Source organism: Cannabis sativa, chromosome X (assembly GCF_029168945.1).
Source record: "Cannabis sativa cultivar Pink pepper isolate KNU-18-1 chromosome X, ASM2916894v1, whole genome shotgun sequence".
Classification (NCBI taxonomy): Eukaryota; Viridiplantae; Streptophyta; class Magnoliopsida; order Rosales; family Cannabaceae; genus Cannabis; species Cannabis sativa.
Genome location: NC_083610.1, coordinates 18,355,264 through 18,373,189, shown reverse-complemented (window position 1 = coordinate 18,373,189; position 17,926 = coordinate 18,355,264). Strand labels below are relative to the sequence as shown.

The 17,926-nt window shown below is 28.5% G+C and overlaps 2 protein-coding genes across 2 annotated transcripts; both read right to left on the bottom strand.

The window, feature by feature from the left end:
* Nucleotides 1-519: 519 nt before the first annotated feature.
* Nucleotides 520-2,913, bottom strand: LOC115725418 (ferritin-like catalase Nec2). Its single transcript, XM_030654967.2, has 3 exons — nucleotides 1,930-2,913; nucleotides 1,615-1,840; nucleotides 520-1,008 (listed from the first exon to the last, which is right to left on the bottom strand). Exons 1-3 carry the CDS (start codon nucleotides 2,247-2,249, stop codon nucleotides 625-627), a joined length of 930 nt encoding a protein of 309 aa, XP_030510827.2. The 5' UTR covers nucleotides 2,250-2,913; the 3' UTR covers nucleotides 520-624.
* A 1,671-nt stretch (nucleotides 2,914-4,584) lies between these two features.
* LOC115725500 (bifunctional protein FolD 2) lies at nucleotides 4,585-8,000 on the bottom strand. Its single transcript, XM_030655082.2, has 5 exons — nucleotides 7,714-8,000; nucleotides 7,397-7,580; nucleotides 6,692-6,849; nucleotides 6,294-6,506; nucleotides 4,585-4,968 (listed from the first exon to the last, which is right to left on the bottom strand). Exons 1-5 carry the CDS (start codon nucleotides 7,831-7,833, stop codon nucleotides 4,735-4,737), a joined length of 909 nt encoding a protein of 302 aa, XP_030510942.1. The 5' UTR covers nucleotides 7,834-8,000; the 3' UTR covers nucleotides 4,585-4,734.
* Nucleotides 8,001-17,926: the final 9,926 nt, after the last annotated feature.

The following is a 17,926-nucleotide window of genomic DNA, read 5'->3' as shown; positions in this document are numbered from 1 at the left end:
TAAAATTATATTTAATATAACATAAATAACTGTAATCTATAATAGCATTGTTCATATTATTAAGGTATTAATAATAACAAAAGCAAAGTAACAAACTAAACAAAATGAAAGATTTAAGTAGTACAAATAATAATCAATTGGGTTCTCACATACATGTAAATTAAAGTTGACTCGACAATTGTGATATTGTGACTTATTTTCAAGATTCAATCTTCGAACTTATAGATAATATTATTGGCTTCATGTTAAAAATTATAGTTCCATTTTAAAATTAATTCGTAATGAGTAGAGTAGTTCATGTTTTTTTTTATAGAGCATTACTATTAGGCACTAGTTGTGCCTAGCACCTTCTCGACATATCATATTGCGATTGGCCAGCGATACTCCTTAAAATCTATTATATTAAACTATGTGTGACTCGATACTTAGTTGGACCAATAGCAATACTGACACATAAGAGAGTGCTAGGCACCAATTGTATCATTTAGCATTTCTCTTTTTTTTATATATAATTTAATATTTTTATATTTAATTCACGTAGAAAAATATTGTATTATTAATTATTATCATTTATTAGTGATATGGTTTCATAATAATAGACCTCCATACAGTTATCTTCTTCTCCTAATATTTATCTGGGAAAAGGAAGCTCCTAGCTATGTTTCCATTGGCACCATGAGGGTAGAATCCGCCGGGACGAGACTCATTACCGGTTCCATAAACTGTCCTCAATATCTCCGGCGGTGTTCGCGCATAAGATAGTGAATAAGCATCGGCTGATAGAATGTTGCTGGTAGTCCTATTCTCCGCGCCAAGCTTCTTAGGTACCCTTAGTCCTTCGTCTTTTATGCCACACATGGCTAGCTCGTTCCTAAGAGTTGATATATAGTTTGTAAACTTTTCCACTGTTATACCATATGGATACACCTCTTCTTTGCCTCTCTCATACAACAATGTTCTTATCACTGCATCCTGCCCAGATTCCACTCCCAAAAGTGAAGCTGCCAACTGCAATGAAATAACCATACTCGCCATGAGTATGAGGCATCATTAGTGTCTAACACCACGAATTTTAAAAGTAAATACTATTTTAAACCATGTGTTTTGCAAAAGTTACCAATTTGACCATTTGTGTTATTAAATAACAAAACGGATCCTATATATTCCAAAATAGTAAAATAAGACTTTGAGCTCAATTTTCAACAAATTTTTTTTTTAATATAATTAACTTTAAGACAATTTTAAACACGAATTGATATAAAAAAATATAACCAGTTTTATCATAACATTTTTAGATTAGATTATTATTAAGTTTTATTTTGATAAAAAAAAATCAGTTCAAGATCCTATTTGTACAATTTTAGAAAATATATGGTCCATTTTGTCATTTAACAAAACAGAAGGTTCATTTAGTAACTTTTACAAAATACAAGTCCAAAAATAGTATTTACCCGAATTTTCATTGTTATTGGTACAATTGTGTATCAGGTTTCACATATTTACGTGTGACGATGCTTAATTATACCAATTAACAAGATAAATGTGGTAGTATTGGACACCATGACACTTAGATAACAAATAAACAATGCTATAATGAAATAATTGGTTACTTACACGTCTAGTGGTATAATAGGTGAGACCTGGGATGGTGCCAACATAGCCTACCAGCCCCACATAAGGGATTACATAAGATGCCAAGAGATAGTTAAGTGAGTTTGCATAAGGATCAAATGAAGGTTTCAGAGTGAAACCAACTGCTTTATTGAATAATTTTGCGAAATTTTGAGGGCTGAGATCTATTAGTGGCCTTGGAAATCCACCTACTGTGTTAATAATGGCCCTGCATATATATTATCAGAATATATTAATTGAAAAAACAGAACTGAAAGTAGTTTTAAGAAGTAAAAGTGAAGATGGGTACTGTACTACCTGATATGACCAACTTCTTGATAACCAAACTCTTCGATTATCCTATGAGTAAGGGGATCAAGATTGGCTTTCCTGCCACCAATTGGGGGCGGACCACCTTCTGCCAAAGATGAATTTATGGCATCAAGCCCCTCACCAAGCGCTCCTCGAAGGAAAAACTCTGCCTCCATGAACTCTAAGTTCAGAGCAAACTGAATCTTATCATTATCAGTGGCCTCTACTGGTTCGCAGCAAGGACTAGTATTGGTACCCCAGATCAGACCAGATTCCATTGCAAGAAGGAAAACAAAAATATGAAAAGTTGATGATATAATAGCCATTTTTTTTCACAGCAACAGAACATAGACAAAAAAGCGTCGAGTTAGTTGAATATTAATCCATGAATTTGTGTAGAACAGCAATTGTCAACCTGCTTAAAAGGACACTAGATGAACTGATCATTATTAGGCTCATCTTATTGCTTATTCATTACGTAATTTAATTAACTGCTGCTAATGATTAATTGAATGTTTGTAAGTTAAAGAATGATGTTCCAAGTTAACTCCCAAAACGATATAATTTCACTATAATGGGTGTACGTACGAGCCATAACTATTGTTTACAGCAGTATTGCATTTCCAGAATTAGACATAAAATCTCAAATTGTTGCGTCTACGTAATTGACTTTGTAATGTTCTCTTCTTTTGATTATCGTTAACCACTTTTTTCATTGGTGAAAAGATAGAAAGATGGAAGGAAATAGAAACACTTGATGTGGATGTAGTATCTACTACCAGTGCCCATTGTTTTCTACCTCCAATCCAAAATAAGAAATTATTCAAAATCAACGGACTCGAAGCTCAGCTACCAATCTTTGTTAATCCATCTATACCAGCATCTATATATATAATCTATTCTTGGTAATATTGCAAACTACAAGAAAACAGAAAATGATATGACGAAAAAACTGACAATAACGAGAAAAGGTATACAAATTCTCTACTTCACATGGTTAGAAAAAATGAATAATCCAACCTATAAAATTTGTATATAATATAAAACACAATAATAATAAATAATTCTTCTTCCCTAAATCTCTAAATAGGAAACAAATTTATTCATGTAATTATAAAAAGTATACCATTGTGATGAGACAATATGTATTCATAGGGTTAGAGATGAGACTTAGCTACATAATCCTACTTGACTGGGTCTGCTCATCAAATAACAAGAAAAGTTCACACTTCTACTTCAACTAGACTTTACACACAGATGCTAAACTTATTAAAAATTTAATGAAGCTCAAATAAAAGTCTAAATTTTCTTACTTGGGCTACATTAATTTTAATATACATAAATCAAAATAAATTTGTTTGAAAATAACTCATGAGTTGAACAATAAAAAAATATTTGTGACCACTTTAAAAATGATACTTATATTTATTAGTTCTCCAAAAATGTGTTTTAAAAAATAAATGAAACTATAATTAAATGTGACATAATGTATAAGCACTATGTTTACATTATTATTATTATTGATAATGTTTATTAATTATTAATCTAATATATGTATTATAAATATATTTGTGATAATATTGTTTATATACACTATAAATTTTTTTATTTTTAGTCACAACAAAATGTGTGACTAAAAGTAAAAAAAATTGTAATTAATTATAAATTATCATTCTTATATTGTAACTAAAAAGTTCGTGGCTAAAAGTATTAGTCACAAAAATTACAATTAATTGTGACTAAATGTGTTTTTAGTCACAATACTTATTGTGACTAAAACTAATTAGTGACAATTTGTATTTAAATACTATGTTTTAATCACAAGTAATTTTTTATTGTAACTAAAAATTACATTTAGTCACAAAAAAATTATGTTGTAACTAAAATGTTGTCACTAAAGATAATTTTTTTTTTTAAGAAATAATGTGTTTATTTAATAATATGATTTTATAAATAAAATATGATGTTTGTTATTTATTTTTATAATATATAATTTGTATGTAAAATTAAAAATATGTTTCTTATAGTTAATCAGATGTATAATAAATTATAAATAAGTTTTTATCCATATGTAATGTAATTAATTGATATAAAATATAAATTGATAAATTTCTCTTTTTTTTGGCACCTTATTTTTAATATGACAATAAACAACTAATTTTTCACACGTATGGTAAACAAATCATAAGGTGTAAATAATTATTTAAACTTTAATTTTGACACTAAATTATTTAAAATTTTTCTAAAATTGACAAAATAGTTAATATAATTTTAATGTGTGAGATAACAAGTGATCCCGTCTAAAAATTTCCTTACATATTTATGTGAATTTAGTTTATAACTCAGTTTTTTTTTCTTACATATTTATGAAATAAAAGGTTATTGTAATGCCTTTCTATAAATCTTCGTAGTGTTTTTAGCTTTATTTTGGTGAGAAATGCTAAAAGCCATTAGTTATATTTTATTTGTATAATTAAGTATATTATCTTGTAAATGTAGTGTTGTTGAACACCACTCTTACCTAATAACAATAATCTATTTTGGTTGTGTGTCTACTTTGCTTGAAATCTTCAGTATTTTTCTATATAAGAAGATAAATTGTCATTTGGTTAACTTTGTTTCACTTTGTTTTAAAATTTTAATCACTATATATGATCAACCTTTCAAAACTTGAAATTTTATTAGCTGACAATACACGATGAAGATAATTTTCCAGCATTTGATTGTGACAAATAATATTACAATGTCAGTTTGATAGCACATTTTACCATGGTCCGAATCGGGGAAGAGAGTCACAGCTCACAGAAGCTTCTATTGTGGTGGTATAGCCCTCTTGGCGCCTTCCAAAGTGTTTTTTAGGAGCATTGCAACAGTCATTGGGCCTACGCCACCCGGAACAGGAGTAATGCATCCTGCTACCTTGCATGCCTCCTTGAAATCTACATCCCCTACTAATCTGTAACCTGACTTTCTACTCTGGTCATCCACAGCATTTGTGCCAACATCGATTACTGCAGCACCAGGTTTAATCCAACTGCCTTTGATCTGCACCATATGTCAATATCTACATTAAAAATACATTAAGTACCAACCACAATACTGATGACATGCATGCACCATGCTTAGCACCAGCAATGACATCCTGAATTATTGATTCTTAAAATAGCGGAAACATTGCCAGAATCATAGGCCCTTGTCAAATAAAGTACTTTGTGAGAATCAATCTGTCATATTGATTCCTATAAGAGAATGGGAATCATTTTTCGGATAGCCAAACAGAGCCAAAGTATTATAAATATTCAAAACATGAATCAGAGTTACACCTAGAAAGACAGATGAGAAAGTTCTAATGTTCTTAAGAATACAATGTGGATTTGCTAAGGGGCGCCTTATGGTACCAACAATCATAATAAATATACATAATGTCACATTTACTTAAGTGAAAATATATGTATAATAATGACTCTTATTCATTTATTTACTAAAGAAATGATATCAAGAATGCTTTTACTTTAGGAATAACATTACCTTTTTAATCATTTTTTATTATTTAAATTAAAATAAAATATTATTTTTTAACATTGAGGGAGGGAATTTGCACTTGAGACTTCTTAAAGGTATGAAACCACTAGTCTACGTCTATGAACACAATAAAATATATTTTTTTTGAACAATTTAATCAATTCAAGCTTCCGCTTATGTTTCAAGACTATGTAAACGAAATAAAAAGATTTTGAATTCCTTTCCAATCAGACACTCAATTCACACACTAAATTTACATAGTATGATTATGATGTGTTATAAAAAATCCCACCTAAAAATGTTACTTGGTTGATTTTAATGACACATCAGTGTTGAAATTTAGCCTGAGAATTGAGTGTATGAAAGGATTTTGATTTCCTTCCCAATCAGACACTCTCAAGTCACACACTAGATTTGCATAGTATGATATGTAATAATTTATAACTTCACAAATTAAAATATAAAGGTCCCACCTAAAATATTACTCTTTTGCTGAGAAATCTAAAACTATTACTTGGTTGATATTAATGGGACATCATAGTGTGCAAATTTAGCATGAGAATTGAGAGTGTATCATTGATTCCTATTACAGTTTTGTAAATGTCTCATTAGTCTTTTATCATTGATTTCCTATGTTGGAATTCTGAGAAGTCAAAAACTTGTCCTCCAATTTTCCTCACTGTTGTTATTTTTATAGCATTTTTCAGTTTAAAGAGAAAGAATCAGCTACAAAAGCACTAAGTTCTAATATTTCCATGGGAAGGCAGGATCAAACAAGAAGAGGCAGTATGAAAAACAGTGATTAGTTTTGTTAATGAATATAAATATTAAGAAATTTAAAGAATTACCATCATTGCCTGTCCTGCTGCTGCAATAACAATGTCTGCTTCACAAATGATTTTCTCTGGCTCAGGAGTACGTGAATGGACAACAGTAACAGTTGCATCTTCCTTCAAAAGAAGTAAAGAAACAGGCAACCCGACTATGTTACTTCGACCCACCACAACTGCCCTCTTACCTTTTATAGTTATACCACTTCGTGAGAGAAGCTCAATGCATCCCTGCATAGAATGACCAAGAAATAAGCATGAATTGTTCCTACAGAGCAGATGTATATGCATTCACAAATACGCATTCATGATGGTTTCTTGCTCTTTCAGACTCTCAAAAAGTACATTTCCACGTGAAGAAAATGCACAAGCATGTTACACGGCAACATACATATAGTACAAGAAAACCGTCTCACCTTAGGAGTACAAGGAAGAAATAGAGGATCTCTGCCTTTCATTGCAAGCTTGCCAATGTTGAGCGGGTGAAAGCCATCTACATCCTTCTCAATGCTAATTTCACTCAACACTTTCTCTTCATTTATATGCTTGGGCAGTGGGAGCTGAACCAGAATTCCTGTCAGTCAACAAACTCTACTCTCAAACACTTAAAACAGTCTAACAGATCCACCATAGCTTTTCTCAGTCAGAAACAGTACATAAAACAAAACAAATATACAAAAAAGCAACTTTTTGTTTTTACTATCTTGCCACCCTCTTCTTTTCCTAATCAATCAAACAACACATTTCACACATCACACTTTAACTTTGCGTATGCTGCTGCTTCACTTATTGAAATCCAGCCACTTTTTTTTAGCTTAGTTCTTCTCTTCTTTGTTTATTTATTAAATATATAAATACAAAAACGAAAACCAAGTCAAATAACATGTTCCTACTCCTATTGGCACTAAACTACATTCTCCTTCAGATCAGCAAAATCAACAGAAATTTTCAAGAAAAGAAAAAACATTAATAAGTGTTTAAGCATATTTTAGCTTAGTTGCACTGTATAATGTGATGTCAGTACGCTCAAATTGATACAATCCCATTTCAATCTATCAATAATGAATTAGCAAAATATAGAATTCTGAGGGAAAAGAAAAAGGTTAAGTAAGAATTAGAACCGTGTACATCCGGATTGGCGTTGAGTTCGTGGACCTTAGCAATGAGTTCGGTTTGAGAAACGTCCTCGGGAAGGTCCAAATCTAAGGACTTAATCCCAACTTCAGCGCAAGCTTTCCTCTTCATGCCCACATAGCTCTGCGAATCTTTCCTGTTCCCAACTATTACCACTGCAAGTCCCGGCACCTGAAAAAGAAAACTATATAAATTGAAAATTCCCAAATTTCAATTTTCCGTTTGTTCTCCACAAAATAAAAGGTTTCTCAGATTCGTAATTGTTACTATGCAATTACGCCATTTTTGAGAGATAGAAAAAGACCTTGCCATACTGCTCAGAGAGTTGACGAACTTCAACGGCGATTTCGGATCGGACTGTCTGGGCGATGGATTTGCCGTCGATAACAGTAGCCGAGTGAACGGACGGTGAGGATGAAGCCATTTGAGAGTGGATTTTCTGAAAAGTAGGCTGACTGAAAAACTCTATTTGATATTAGATATTAGAATGACGTGGCAAACAACGTAAGCATGGCCTCTACATGGTGGCAACTCCGTGTTGTCCAAAATTTGATGGGAGTTATATTTGGACATCCACAATAATAGTTACACTAATATTTAAAAAAATAAATTTTAAAAATTAATATTATTTTGTGTTAATTTTAATACTCATTTTAATTTTTATTTTTTTAAATCATGTATAAATAAATACAAACCATACTTACCAAATATTGAGAAAAATAAATAAGTTAGATAAAATGTGAACCAAATTTTTTTATTTTAGTAGAAAAGGACTTACAAACTTGCACATACTTGTCAGGTATTATTGTGTGCATTGAAAATAGGATCATTATCCTTGATAAGATTTTTATTTTTTACCTTTTTCAAGTCCGCAATTAGATGTTATCACACCATACTGAAGGTAACACTTTATAATGGTAGTGCATCCTATTCATAACTCCTAATTACATAGTTTCAATTTACTCAAAAGATCTCAAACTTATAAAGAGTACATGACACTAAGATAAATATCATCAAAAAGCATAAGGATGTTTTGTCTACCAATGATGAAAGAAAATAAATGCAAGATAAGAACACCTTAAAAAAAAAAAAAAACTAAATGAAAAAAATTAGACAATGCAAACCCCCAAAGATTTGATTAGGGCTGATTTATACTCAAAGATTTGATTTCAACATTTCCAGTATCTAAAGTGACTCTACAGATGTTGTGGGTTGGATTAGGAATCCTAGTTTGAATATTATTTTTAATTCTATTATAGTGGATGTTAATTTTTTAATAGCAGCTGTTAATGGTGATTCTTGTGATTATTTCGTGTTCAGCAAATGGTATTATTTATACACTGACAACTTCTATTATTAGAATAAGAGAGCGTTTTGTAGACGAATGTTGTTCTTGTTTAGGAATCCTAATTTGAATATTATTTTTAATTCTATTATAGTGGATGTTAATTTTTCAATAGCAATTGTTGGTGGTGATTCTTGTGATGTTATTTTGTGTTCAGCAAATGGTATTGCTTACAGTGACGGACCCAGAAATTTTTCTTTGTGGGGGCTTTTTATTATTAAAAAATATTTATGCATATATTATAATCATTTTTACTAGATTTATTTAATTTTGTGGGGGCTTTTCTACTATTTTAGTCTATAATTATCAAATTAAAAAAAAAATTAACTTTTTAAAAGGTAATATTTTTGTTAGTGGGGCCATTAAAACAATTGGGTCCGTTCCTGATTGCTTATACACTGACAACTTCTATTATTAGAACAAGAGAGCATAGACGAATGTTTATTCTTGTTTTTTAAGTTCTTCTATAATAGTTGATTCGATTTAATGAAATTTGGTACTTTTTTTAATAATAATAATATTTTTTTTACCCAAACATTATTTTAATTCTAAAAGCAAATTACAATAAGACTAGTCAAACAAGATGAAAAGTCTTGATTAGGTATACTTTTCATTTTTGGAAGTTTCTCAAATACTTATATAAGTTAGGGTTGTACATAAATTTTTGTAAACCCTACAACCCGAATAACCTGTCCAAACCAAATCGAGGTAACTCGACGAAAAATGCAAATAAAAAAATCCGACGAAAATATAACCCGCCCAATCTTTATATTGGGTATGTTGAAAATAATATCAACCCGCCCAATCAACCCGAACTAATCGGATCAACCCGATTAAGAGAATTTTTTTCATATATATATATTTATTATATATAATATATATTATATAATTTATATATATATATTTATAAAAAATAGAAAGTTAAAACTACTATATTTTTTTATGGCGTATGATTTGAACTTTAAATTCAATCTTTATATTTATCTCATTATCACAATAATTAAAATATAACAATTGAATGTGAAAAAAAAAATATTAGTGCTCGGTTTGGACGGGTTAACCCGATTAAACTGACCAATTTATTGGACGGGTTGAATTTTTTTTTTTTTTAATTGGACGGGTTGCACTTAAATATTTCTAGCACAATCTTTACATTGGGATAAATAAAATGTAATCTAAACCGACCAAACCCACCAACTCAAAAAAGATTTATTTATTTATTTATTTTTGGATGAATTAACGCAAGAAAGGGTCTATTTAAGTGTCAAAGTTAAAACATAACAAACCAGCCTCATAGAAGTAACTTATGACAACTACTTTTTTAATAAATATTAGTGATTATTTAATGGTTATAGTATAATTATTTTTTTATGATATGTTATATAATAGGTTGTTGTCAAGAATATTATTAAAAAAATATATTTTAGAATTAAATTAATTATATAAAAAAACTTTATTTTGTAACTAATTAATGTAATAACTATTTAGCAATTATAATTTAATTTAATTTTAAAATAAAATTAATCTTAATTAATATTTTATAAGAACACAAAAATATATTTAATAAATAAAATAAAATAAAATTATATTAAATTAAATTATACGTAAGTTTTAATTAATATTAAATCAATCATAATCATTTAATAATAATGTAATTATTAAAATAATTACATAATTACCTATTTAATATAATCATTAGAAATTCTATATATAAGAGTTTATTACTTAAACAAACAAAAAAAATAAGTTATTTTCAGGATAGCTAGTAAATACAATTCACAATTTCACATAATCCACTATAACTTGAGAATCTATCATGATTTCACAACTTTTTTTAACCTTAGTATTAGATCTTCATCTAAAAACATCATGTTAATGAAATCAACTCATACAAACATAAAATAACATATTATTAGTAGGTGTATAATAATCACCATTCCATTAAACATATATACATGAGACTATATACTTCATTATATTCATGGATCACAACCTAACATATATATCACCACCAAAGTTTGTAAAACTTGTGGATTCACCAACTAAGGTTTTGATCATTTTATAATTTCTTATAAGAAGAAGAAGAAGAAAAAAGTTAAATATAGTCAAGACTATTAAGTGTGACTCCATGACCCCAAGAACATCATGGTTCTTATGGGGTCTTCAGCTTTGTATTGGTAGACTACCTTTCGTCTCTCAATATCTTTGGGAATTAAGAGACTTTTTCCACAGTTCTGATTGGAACCATAGCTATCCATGGATACTAGAGCTGCCTCACAAGCCTGCCTAAGCTTTGCTCCTAAAGTTTTCTTAGGCTCTGGGCTCAGACAACTATCACCAAGAAATGGTTGAGGCTTAATTCTCTCCATTGGTAAAAATGAGTTAAGGTAAGAAGGTATTAGAATTGGTAAAGGTCGAACTTGGGTTTATATAGATGGAAAAATGGGCTGGACTCGACACAAGTATCTTAATGACACATGGGCTTGGGGCCCAAAAAGTACTATTGAATATGATTATATTCTTACGGTTGTGGATGACAGATTGGTTGAATAGTAGATGTGTTGACACCAAATAGTGTCCAAGATTCTTTTTTTGTTTCTTCATGAATCAAATCACGAGTTTCTTTTTCTTTTCTTCTTTTTTTTTTTTAACTAGTATTTTTGAAGAGGGAACTTATTCTCACATCTGCCCTAATTTGGTTTGAGTTAAAAAATCTTAGTGAAATTTGGGATTTGATTTCTATAAGCTAATAAAGCAAAGTAGGTAAAATAATGTTTTTGTAATCCTTATTGATAGATCTTATGAATGTTTCAATAATTTTATGTTTTTAGAAATTTTAAGGAGTGATTTAGGATTTATAAAAAAAATTATATATTCTTTTTACTAGAATTAATAAGTAAAAAAATTTCTCTACTTTATTTTGATAATTATAAACGTTATTTATCATAAGGTATCATGTTTAAAATATGCAAGATTATATATACAAGTTGCAAGAAAAAAAAAATTGTAATGAGAACTTTCAATAAAGTTAACATTAGTACTCAATTCAAGATAATGAAAATATTTCCATATAAGTGGTGGGGAAGGGGATATAAGAGAAGGCATATGATATGACAATAATTTAGTCTTAATTAATGTCCTATCTTTATCATAAGAGAAGTAAGTTGTATAAAAAAAATGTATAAAAGTATAAAGGAATTCTTGAAAGAAATGAAGAAAATGTCTATAATATGGAATATGGTATTCAAAATATTAAGTAGTTAGAATATGTACTCATTCCAACTGTTTCTAATAAAGATAAAACTTCATATTTACACTATTCTAAAATTGAGATGCCCATATAGGATGGCATATACATATTGGATCATCAAAAGTTCGATAAATTTGAAGTTTCTAAGATGCCCATTTCTGGTTTGAGTTTGATTTTAAGAGAAGACCCAGATTCCTTATGTTTCAGTATGTAACAAAATTTTGATGTGAAAATTATTATATATATTCTTGCTTCACTTACAAAGACAATCATCCACTTATGGCTGCTGGTGTAGAATCACATACAAAGTGGAAGATTAAAGAAAAAGGTAAGAAGGTTTTCAATAATAGTGTGAGTTTTAGTGGAATTAACTTATTGGTTGTATCATCTCTTATCCACTTTCAAGGTATCTTATAGGGCATTTGGTTTATTGTTGTTGGGGTCTTTGGGGCCCTCTTTCATTAGTGGGATGAGACAATGTCAATTTTATTAATGTAGTGGGATAGAGAAAAGAAGAAAAAACACAAAACCAAAACAATTTGTTATTATCAGTTTAATATTAAAAGGAAACCTACAAATAATGTATTGGAATTATTTTATAAATACATAAAAAAAAAATACAAAAATACAGTTGTATGAAATTTTAAACATTTTTTTTAGGTTTTTTATGATTTTATTTACAGAAAATACGATCTTATTATATTGTACTCTTATTAATTTGTTGTTGATTTTTTTGTTATTTGTATGATATTTTTTGTTGTTGTTTTGATATATATATATATTATTTGGATGTTATTTTTTCTGTTACTTTTATGTAATTTTTTTGTTGTTTTCATGTCGTTTTTATAGAAAACTATAAAAATGTAAAAAAATTCTTTAAACATAAAAATATATTTTTCTTACAAAAAATGATGTCTTATGTAATTAATAGTACATATTATAAGAAAAATATTATTTGGATGAATTACGATATTTTGTAAAATTTTCTCCCTTGATTTTTTTATGGTAAATTTTTTTTTTTCTAAACTATAAAAATTATTGTCGTGAACAGAAGAATAAAGAAAAAAAATACGTGCTAGTACTTATTGTTGGAAAAAAAAATTGTTTGGGTAGAAGAAAGAAGCACTACTATAAAAATAGTTTCTTCCAACGTTTTTAAACAGTCATTTAAAGTATTCTTATTAGTTTCTATAACCGTCGTCTATACGACCATCGCAAAATGGGCAAAATAGGTGGCGGTTAAAAACTGTCGCTAATGAGGACTTCTCGACAGTTTAAAATCGTTGTCTATAACAGGGTATAGGCGACGGTTTTAAACCGTGTCTTATACTATATACGAAATAACTCAAACCGGTTATAACTAAAATAGAATCAGTTATATAACATAATGAATGAGTATTTTTGGGTAGATATAGTATGAGTGTAATTATTTGGTGGTTGGAGCATGTTGAATGAATGTTTTTGTTTGAGTTATTTTATTTAAATAATTTTTGTGTGTACTATATACGAAATAACTCAAACCGGTTATAACTAAAATAGAATCAGTTATATAACATAATGAATGAGTATTTTTGGGTAGATATAGTATGAGTGTAATTATTTTGTTATGAAACCAGTTCTTTACATATTTATACCTCAATATTTTTGTTTGAGTTATTTTATTTAAATAATTTTTGTGTGTACTAAGTTTTTATCTTAATTGCTTTACAGAACTAATTTTTTGTCTCAAATTTTTAACTAGTTGATAAATATTACCAGTTTTTTTTTATTATATTTGAGTTATTGTGTGTTATTATTTGTGTTTATTTATTTTGTTATGAAACCAGTTCTTTTCATATTTATAACTCAATATTTTTTTAGAATTGATCCTCATTTTAATTATAACTAATTTGATTTGTTTTGTGTTATTTATTTTTTATTCATTATGTTACAGAACCGGTTATATTTCAATTATAATTGGTTTGAATTATTTGTTTTTATTCATTATGTTATTCTATTTTTTGTTTATATACGAGACATTTAATTCTAGTGACTTTTTCAGTGACTTTATCCGGCGACGGTGACTTTTCCGGCAATTTTTCTGGTAACACTAACTTTTCCGGCACCGACAACTTTTCTAGCGCCGATAACTTTCTCGGTGAACCTTATTATTACAAGTTTTATTAAATTTATTTATTACTTTTTCCTCATATTTTAAACTTTAATTATTTTTAAATCTCATATTTTTTTTATTATTTATTTATGCTAAAAAAATAAACTGTACTACATTTTCTCATAGAGAAAAACCCCTAATTCTTATAATATAGCTTTCCAAAGCCCATCTATTTTTACTTTCTTGTAGCTTTTCTCTAATTCACCATCCAATTTTTTTTCTCTCTCTGAAGCCTTTCTATCTAGCTAGCTCTCAAAATCACTAATTTTTTCTAAGTAAATCATCAATAATTGCTTGAATTGTATGACAGATCCTCGTTTTAGCAAATAACAATTTTGAATTTTGAAACCGATTTTGGATATTTTTTTTATTATTATTTCAATTTTTCCATGAGAATCTAGGTTTATATACTTTTTCAAACAAAAATAATCTCACATAAATAGCAAGTTTGGTACTTTGAGAAGAAAAATAAATAGTTAGTTTGGTAATCGATTTTCTTATTTTGTGTCATTCTAAAAATTACATCTCATTCAAATTGTAACGTGATAAATGGTTATTTTGAAAAATAATTTCTAGGCATAATATAGATCCAAAACTTCAATGAAAGCCCATAAGCACTAACATGACCATAAAACATTAGATCCGTTCTCCGAATTAATCAGCAAGCATGTCACAAATCCATTTGGGGTAAGTTGAAAAATGTCTCTTTTATTCATCAATTAATCAAATTTACCTCTAATTTTATATTTATTTGAAATATACCTCTTTTTATATGTATTGTACCCAAAATACCCTTACATAAGAGAATCACATGGAGAGTATCTTGAAGTGACAAGGGCAAAATTGGTACAATGTTTAAAAAAGAGGTAAAAATGATAGATTTTAAAAAAGAAGGTAAAAATAAAAGAGGACAATATCAAAAGGATATAGAGTCAATTCTCATTTTTCCTTGGATGGGTTTTGGTATCACTCCTAAAAAGCCCAAGCCCAACACAATTATGATTTTAAAAGTTTTGTGAGACCTAATATACCAAATTTCGATGATAATAATAGTAGTAATCATAATAATAATAATATCCACTACCAAAAAATAGCTACTTTTAGTAAAAACTTTTTAGTCACAACATAAATTTTTGTGACTAATTGTAACTTTTTGTCACAACAAAGAACTACTTGTGACTAAAACATAGTATTTAGACACAAGTTTGTCACTAATTTATTTTTAGTCATAACAAGTATGTGACTAAAACCACATTTAGTCACAACAAATTGTTATTTTTGTGACTAATACCTTTAGCCACGGACCTTTAAGTCACAACATAGGAATGATAATTAATAATTAGTTACAACTTTTTTACTTTTAGTCTCAAATTTTGTTGTACTAAAAGTAAGATTTTTTATAGTGAATAATAATAATAATGAAAGATATTTGCGACGAAACTTCATTAACATTTGTGATTGTTACACATATGATCCTAATAAAAAATGACAACAAAAGTACCTTATCTTACGATATTGTTGCAGTCGTACCCTTTTTTAGTTGTTAAGTGTCAATTAAGCTCATTAAGTGCCAACTTAGAAACATGCGGCGATATATTTCTTTAGCTTATTTAATACATGTCTAATAATATATCGCCCCGTGTTTTTGAGTTGACATTTAATGATCAAAAAAGGGTACGATTGCAACATAGTCACAAGATAAAGTATTTTTACTGCTATTTTTTTTATTAAGGTTATCTGTGTAATAATTGTAAATATTAAGGAGATTTTACCGTAAATAATAATAATAATAATAATAATAATATATTGGCAGCAAGTGGCTTGGGCTGGTTTAAAACTGGTTAGCTGTACAACAATTTATTGGCTCAAACCCATGTAACATATCACAAAGTTGTTTAGAGTTCATTAACTTTTTCTAAACATCGTTTTGTTCTTTGGTAAGCTGTGAATAATTAGGTGCTAACTAGGTACAAAATGATAAGATTTCAAATTGTTTTGGAAATGCTTGGCTGCCCTCACTACAAAAAATTGGTACTTTTAGTGACAACATTTTAGTCACAACATAAATTTTTTATGACTAAATGTGACTTTTAGTCACAACAAAAAATTGCTTGTGAATAAAACATAGTATTTAGTGAAAAATTATCGCTAATTTAGCTTTAGTCACAATTAATATTGTGAATAAAAATATATTTAGTCACAACAAATTGTAATTTTTGTGACTAATACTTTTAGATACGAATTTTTAAGTCACAACACAGTAATAATAATAATTTATAATTAGCCACAACTATTTTATCTTTAGTCACAAAATTTGTGACAAAAAATAAAATTTTTTGCAGTGCCTATTTGTGGCATAGTTATTGAATCACGTACTGAGCATTTATTTTTCTTTTGTGATTTATCTCGGAGAGTTATGGAGAAGATTTTTGATTAGTTGGGTTCCATAATTTGGCCTTCACAAAGGTTGGAATATTTTGGATGGCCTCAAATATGCCAAGGGGTTAATTCACTTTATGTGGGTTAGGGTTACAATTTTGGCAACAATAATTTACAACATCTGGCTGAATAAGAATCACTGTTTTTTTATGACTATTCTAGTTCCATAGCTCACATAGTTACAAATATTAAAAGGATTGTTTTGTACAGATTTGCAAATTGTTACTAATAGGAAGATTACTAGAGAGATTATTTAAGAAAGTTATAATGTAATTATATATTAATAGTTTTTTTTGTTGAGTGTTTGAGCTGCCTGGTAGTGGTTCGGTTTGTAATAGTTCCTTATTTTGTTTGTCTATAATGAAGTTTTTTTTCTTCTTCTTAATAATAATAATAATAATAGTAGTAGTATCTGGTAATATAATAAGATTAAAACTACTATGAAATACTTATAGTGCATCACATGAAGGCATAAATTACATATTTCACTTTACAAAAAAATTTACTCTGTGCTAAAAGCTGTACAAAATTAGTACAATATTAAAAATTAGTGCACATATATCATATATAAAATTAATTTTTGTGCTAAATATTACTGCACAAATTTTTATATCTCCCATGTAGTAGAGAATAGAGATGATGGTCTTATATAATAAACCAAGTTATAGAGACTTTAAAGTGCTTGAAAATTATACAATTTTATAATAATTAATATAATGTTAAAACCTAATTAATCCCTCAAGTATCTTAATTAATGCAGTGTCGACCGTATTAAGGCAAGGCAAGTGAGGCCCCAACTCTATATATTTTTATGGTATATATACGTATTTATAAACATTTGTCCAATCATAAAGAATTTCTGCATATACCATTGTGATATAGAATAGATACCATGCATCTTTTTAGTTATAGAAATGTAAAGATAATTAAGCCTGCTTTGTTCTTGTTTATATATATAACCTTATATAAGAGTCTTAACAACTCTTGGGGGGGTTTCATTTAAAGTTGTACATTCCTTCATTGAAAGAGGATATCCCCTGTTCTTTATTACATGGTCCTTCAAAGAAGGCATCATTATATCCAGACGTGCAAGTTGTAACAAACAACTATTAGCTTAATTTTTTTTTTTTACATTTTGGCCTGCTCCGGCCGTCGGCCTAGCCACACGCAAGAGTAATAAGATCCCCTAGCTAATAGTCTAGTGTGGGGTTCTATATATATATATATATATGCATAAATATTTGACTAATTATTATTGCATGCAGGCAGATCATAATCTCTCTTCCACTTAATCAGAAAGAATATTAATATACCTATAACCTTTTTTCATT

Coding starts and splice junctions, on each gene's coding strand:
- LOC115725500 (XM_030655082.2), bottom strand. CDS start 7,833: ATGGCTTCATCCTCACCGTCCGTTCACTCGGCTACTGTTATCGACGGC. Junction 7,581..7,713: donor TCTCTGAGCAGTATGGCAAG/GTCTTTTTCTAT, acceptor TTTCTTTTTCAG/GTGCCGGGACTTGCAGTGGT. Junction 4,969..6,293: donor CAGCAGGACAGGCAATGATG/GTAATTCTTTAA, acceptor CATATGGTGCAG/ATCAAAGGCAGTTGGATTAA.
- LOC115725418 (XM_030654967.2), bottom strand. CDS start 2,249: ATGGCTATTATATCATCAACTTTTCATATTTTTGTTTTCCTTCTTGCA. Junction 1,841..1,929: donor CAAGAAGTTGGTCATATCAG/GTAGTACAGTAC, acceptor ATATATATGCAG/GGCCATTATTAACACAGTAG. Junction 1,009..1,614: donor CCTATTATACCACTAGACGT/GTAAGTAACCAA, acceptor ATTTCATTGCAG/TTGGCAGCTTCACTTTTGGG.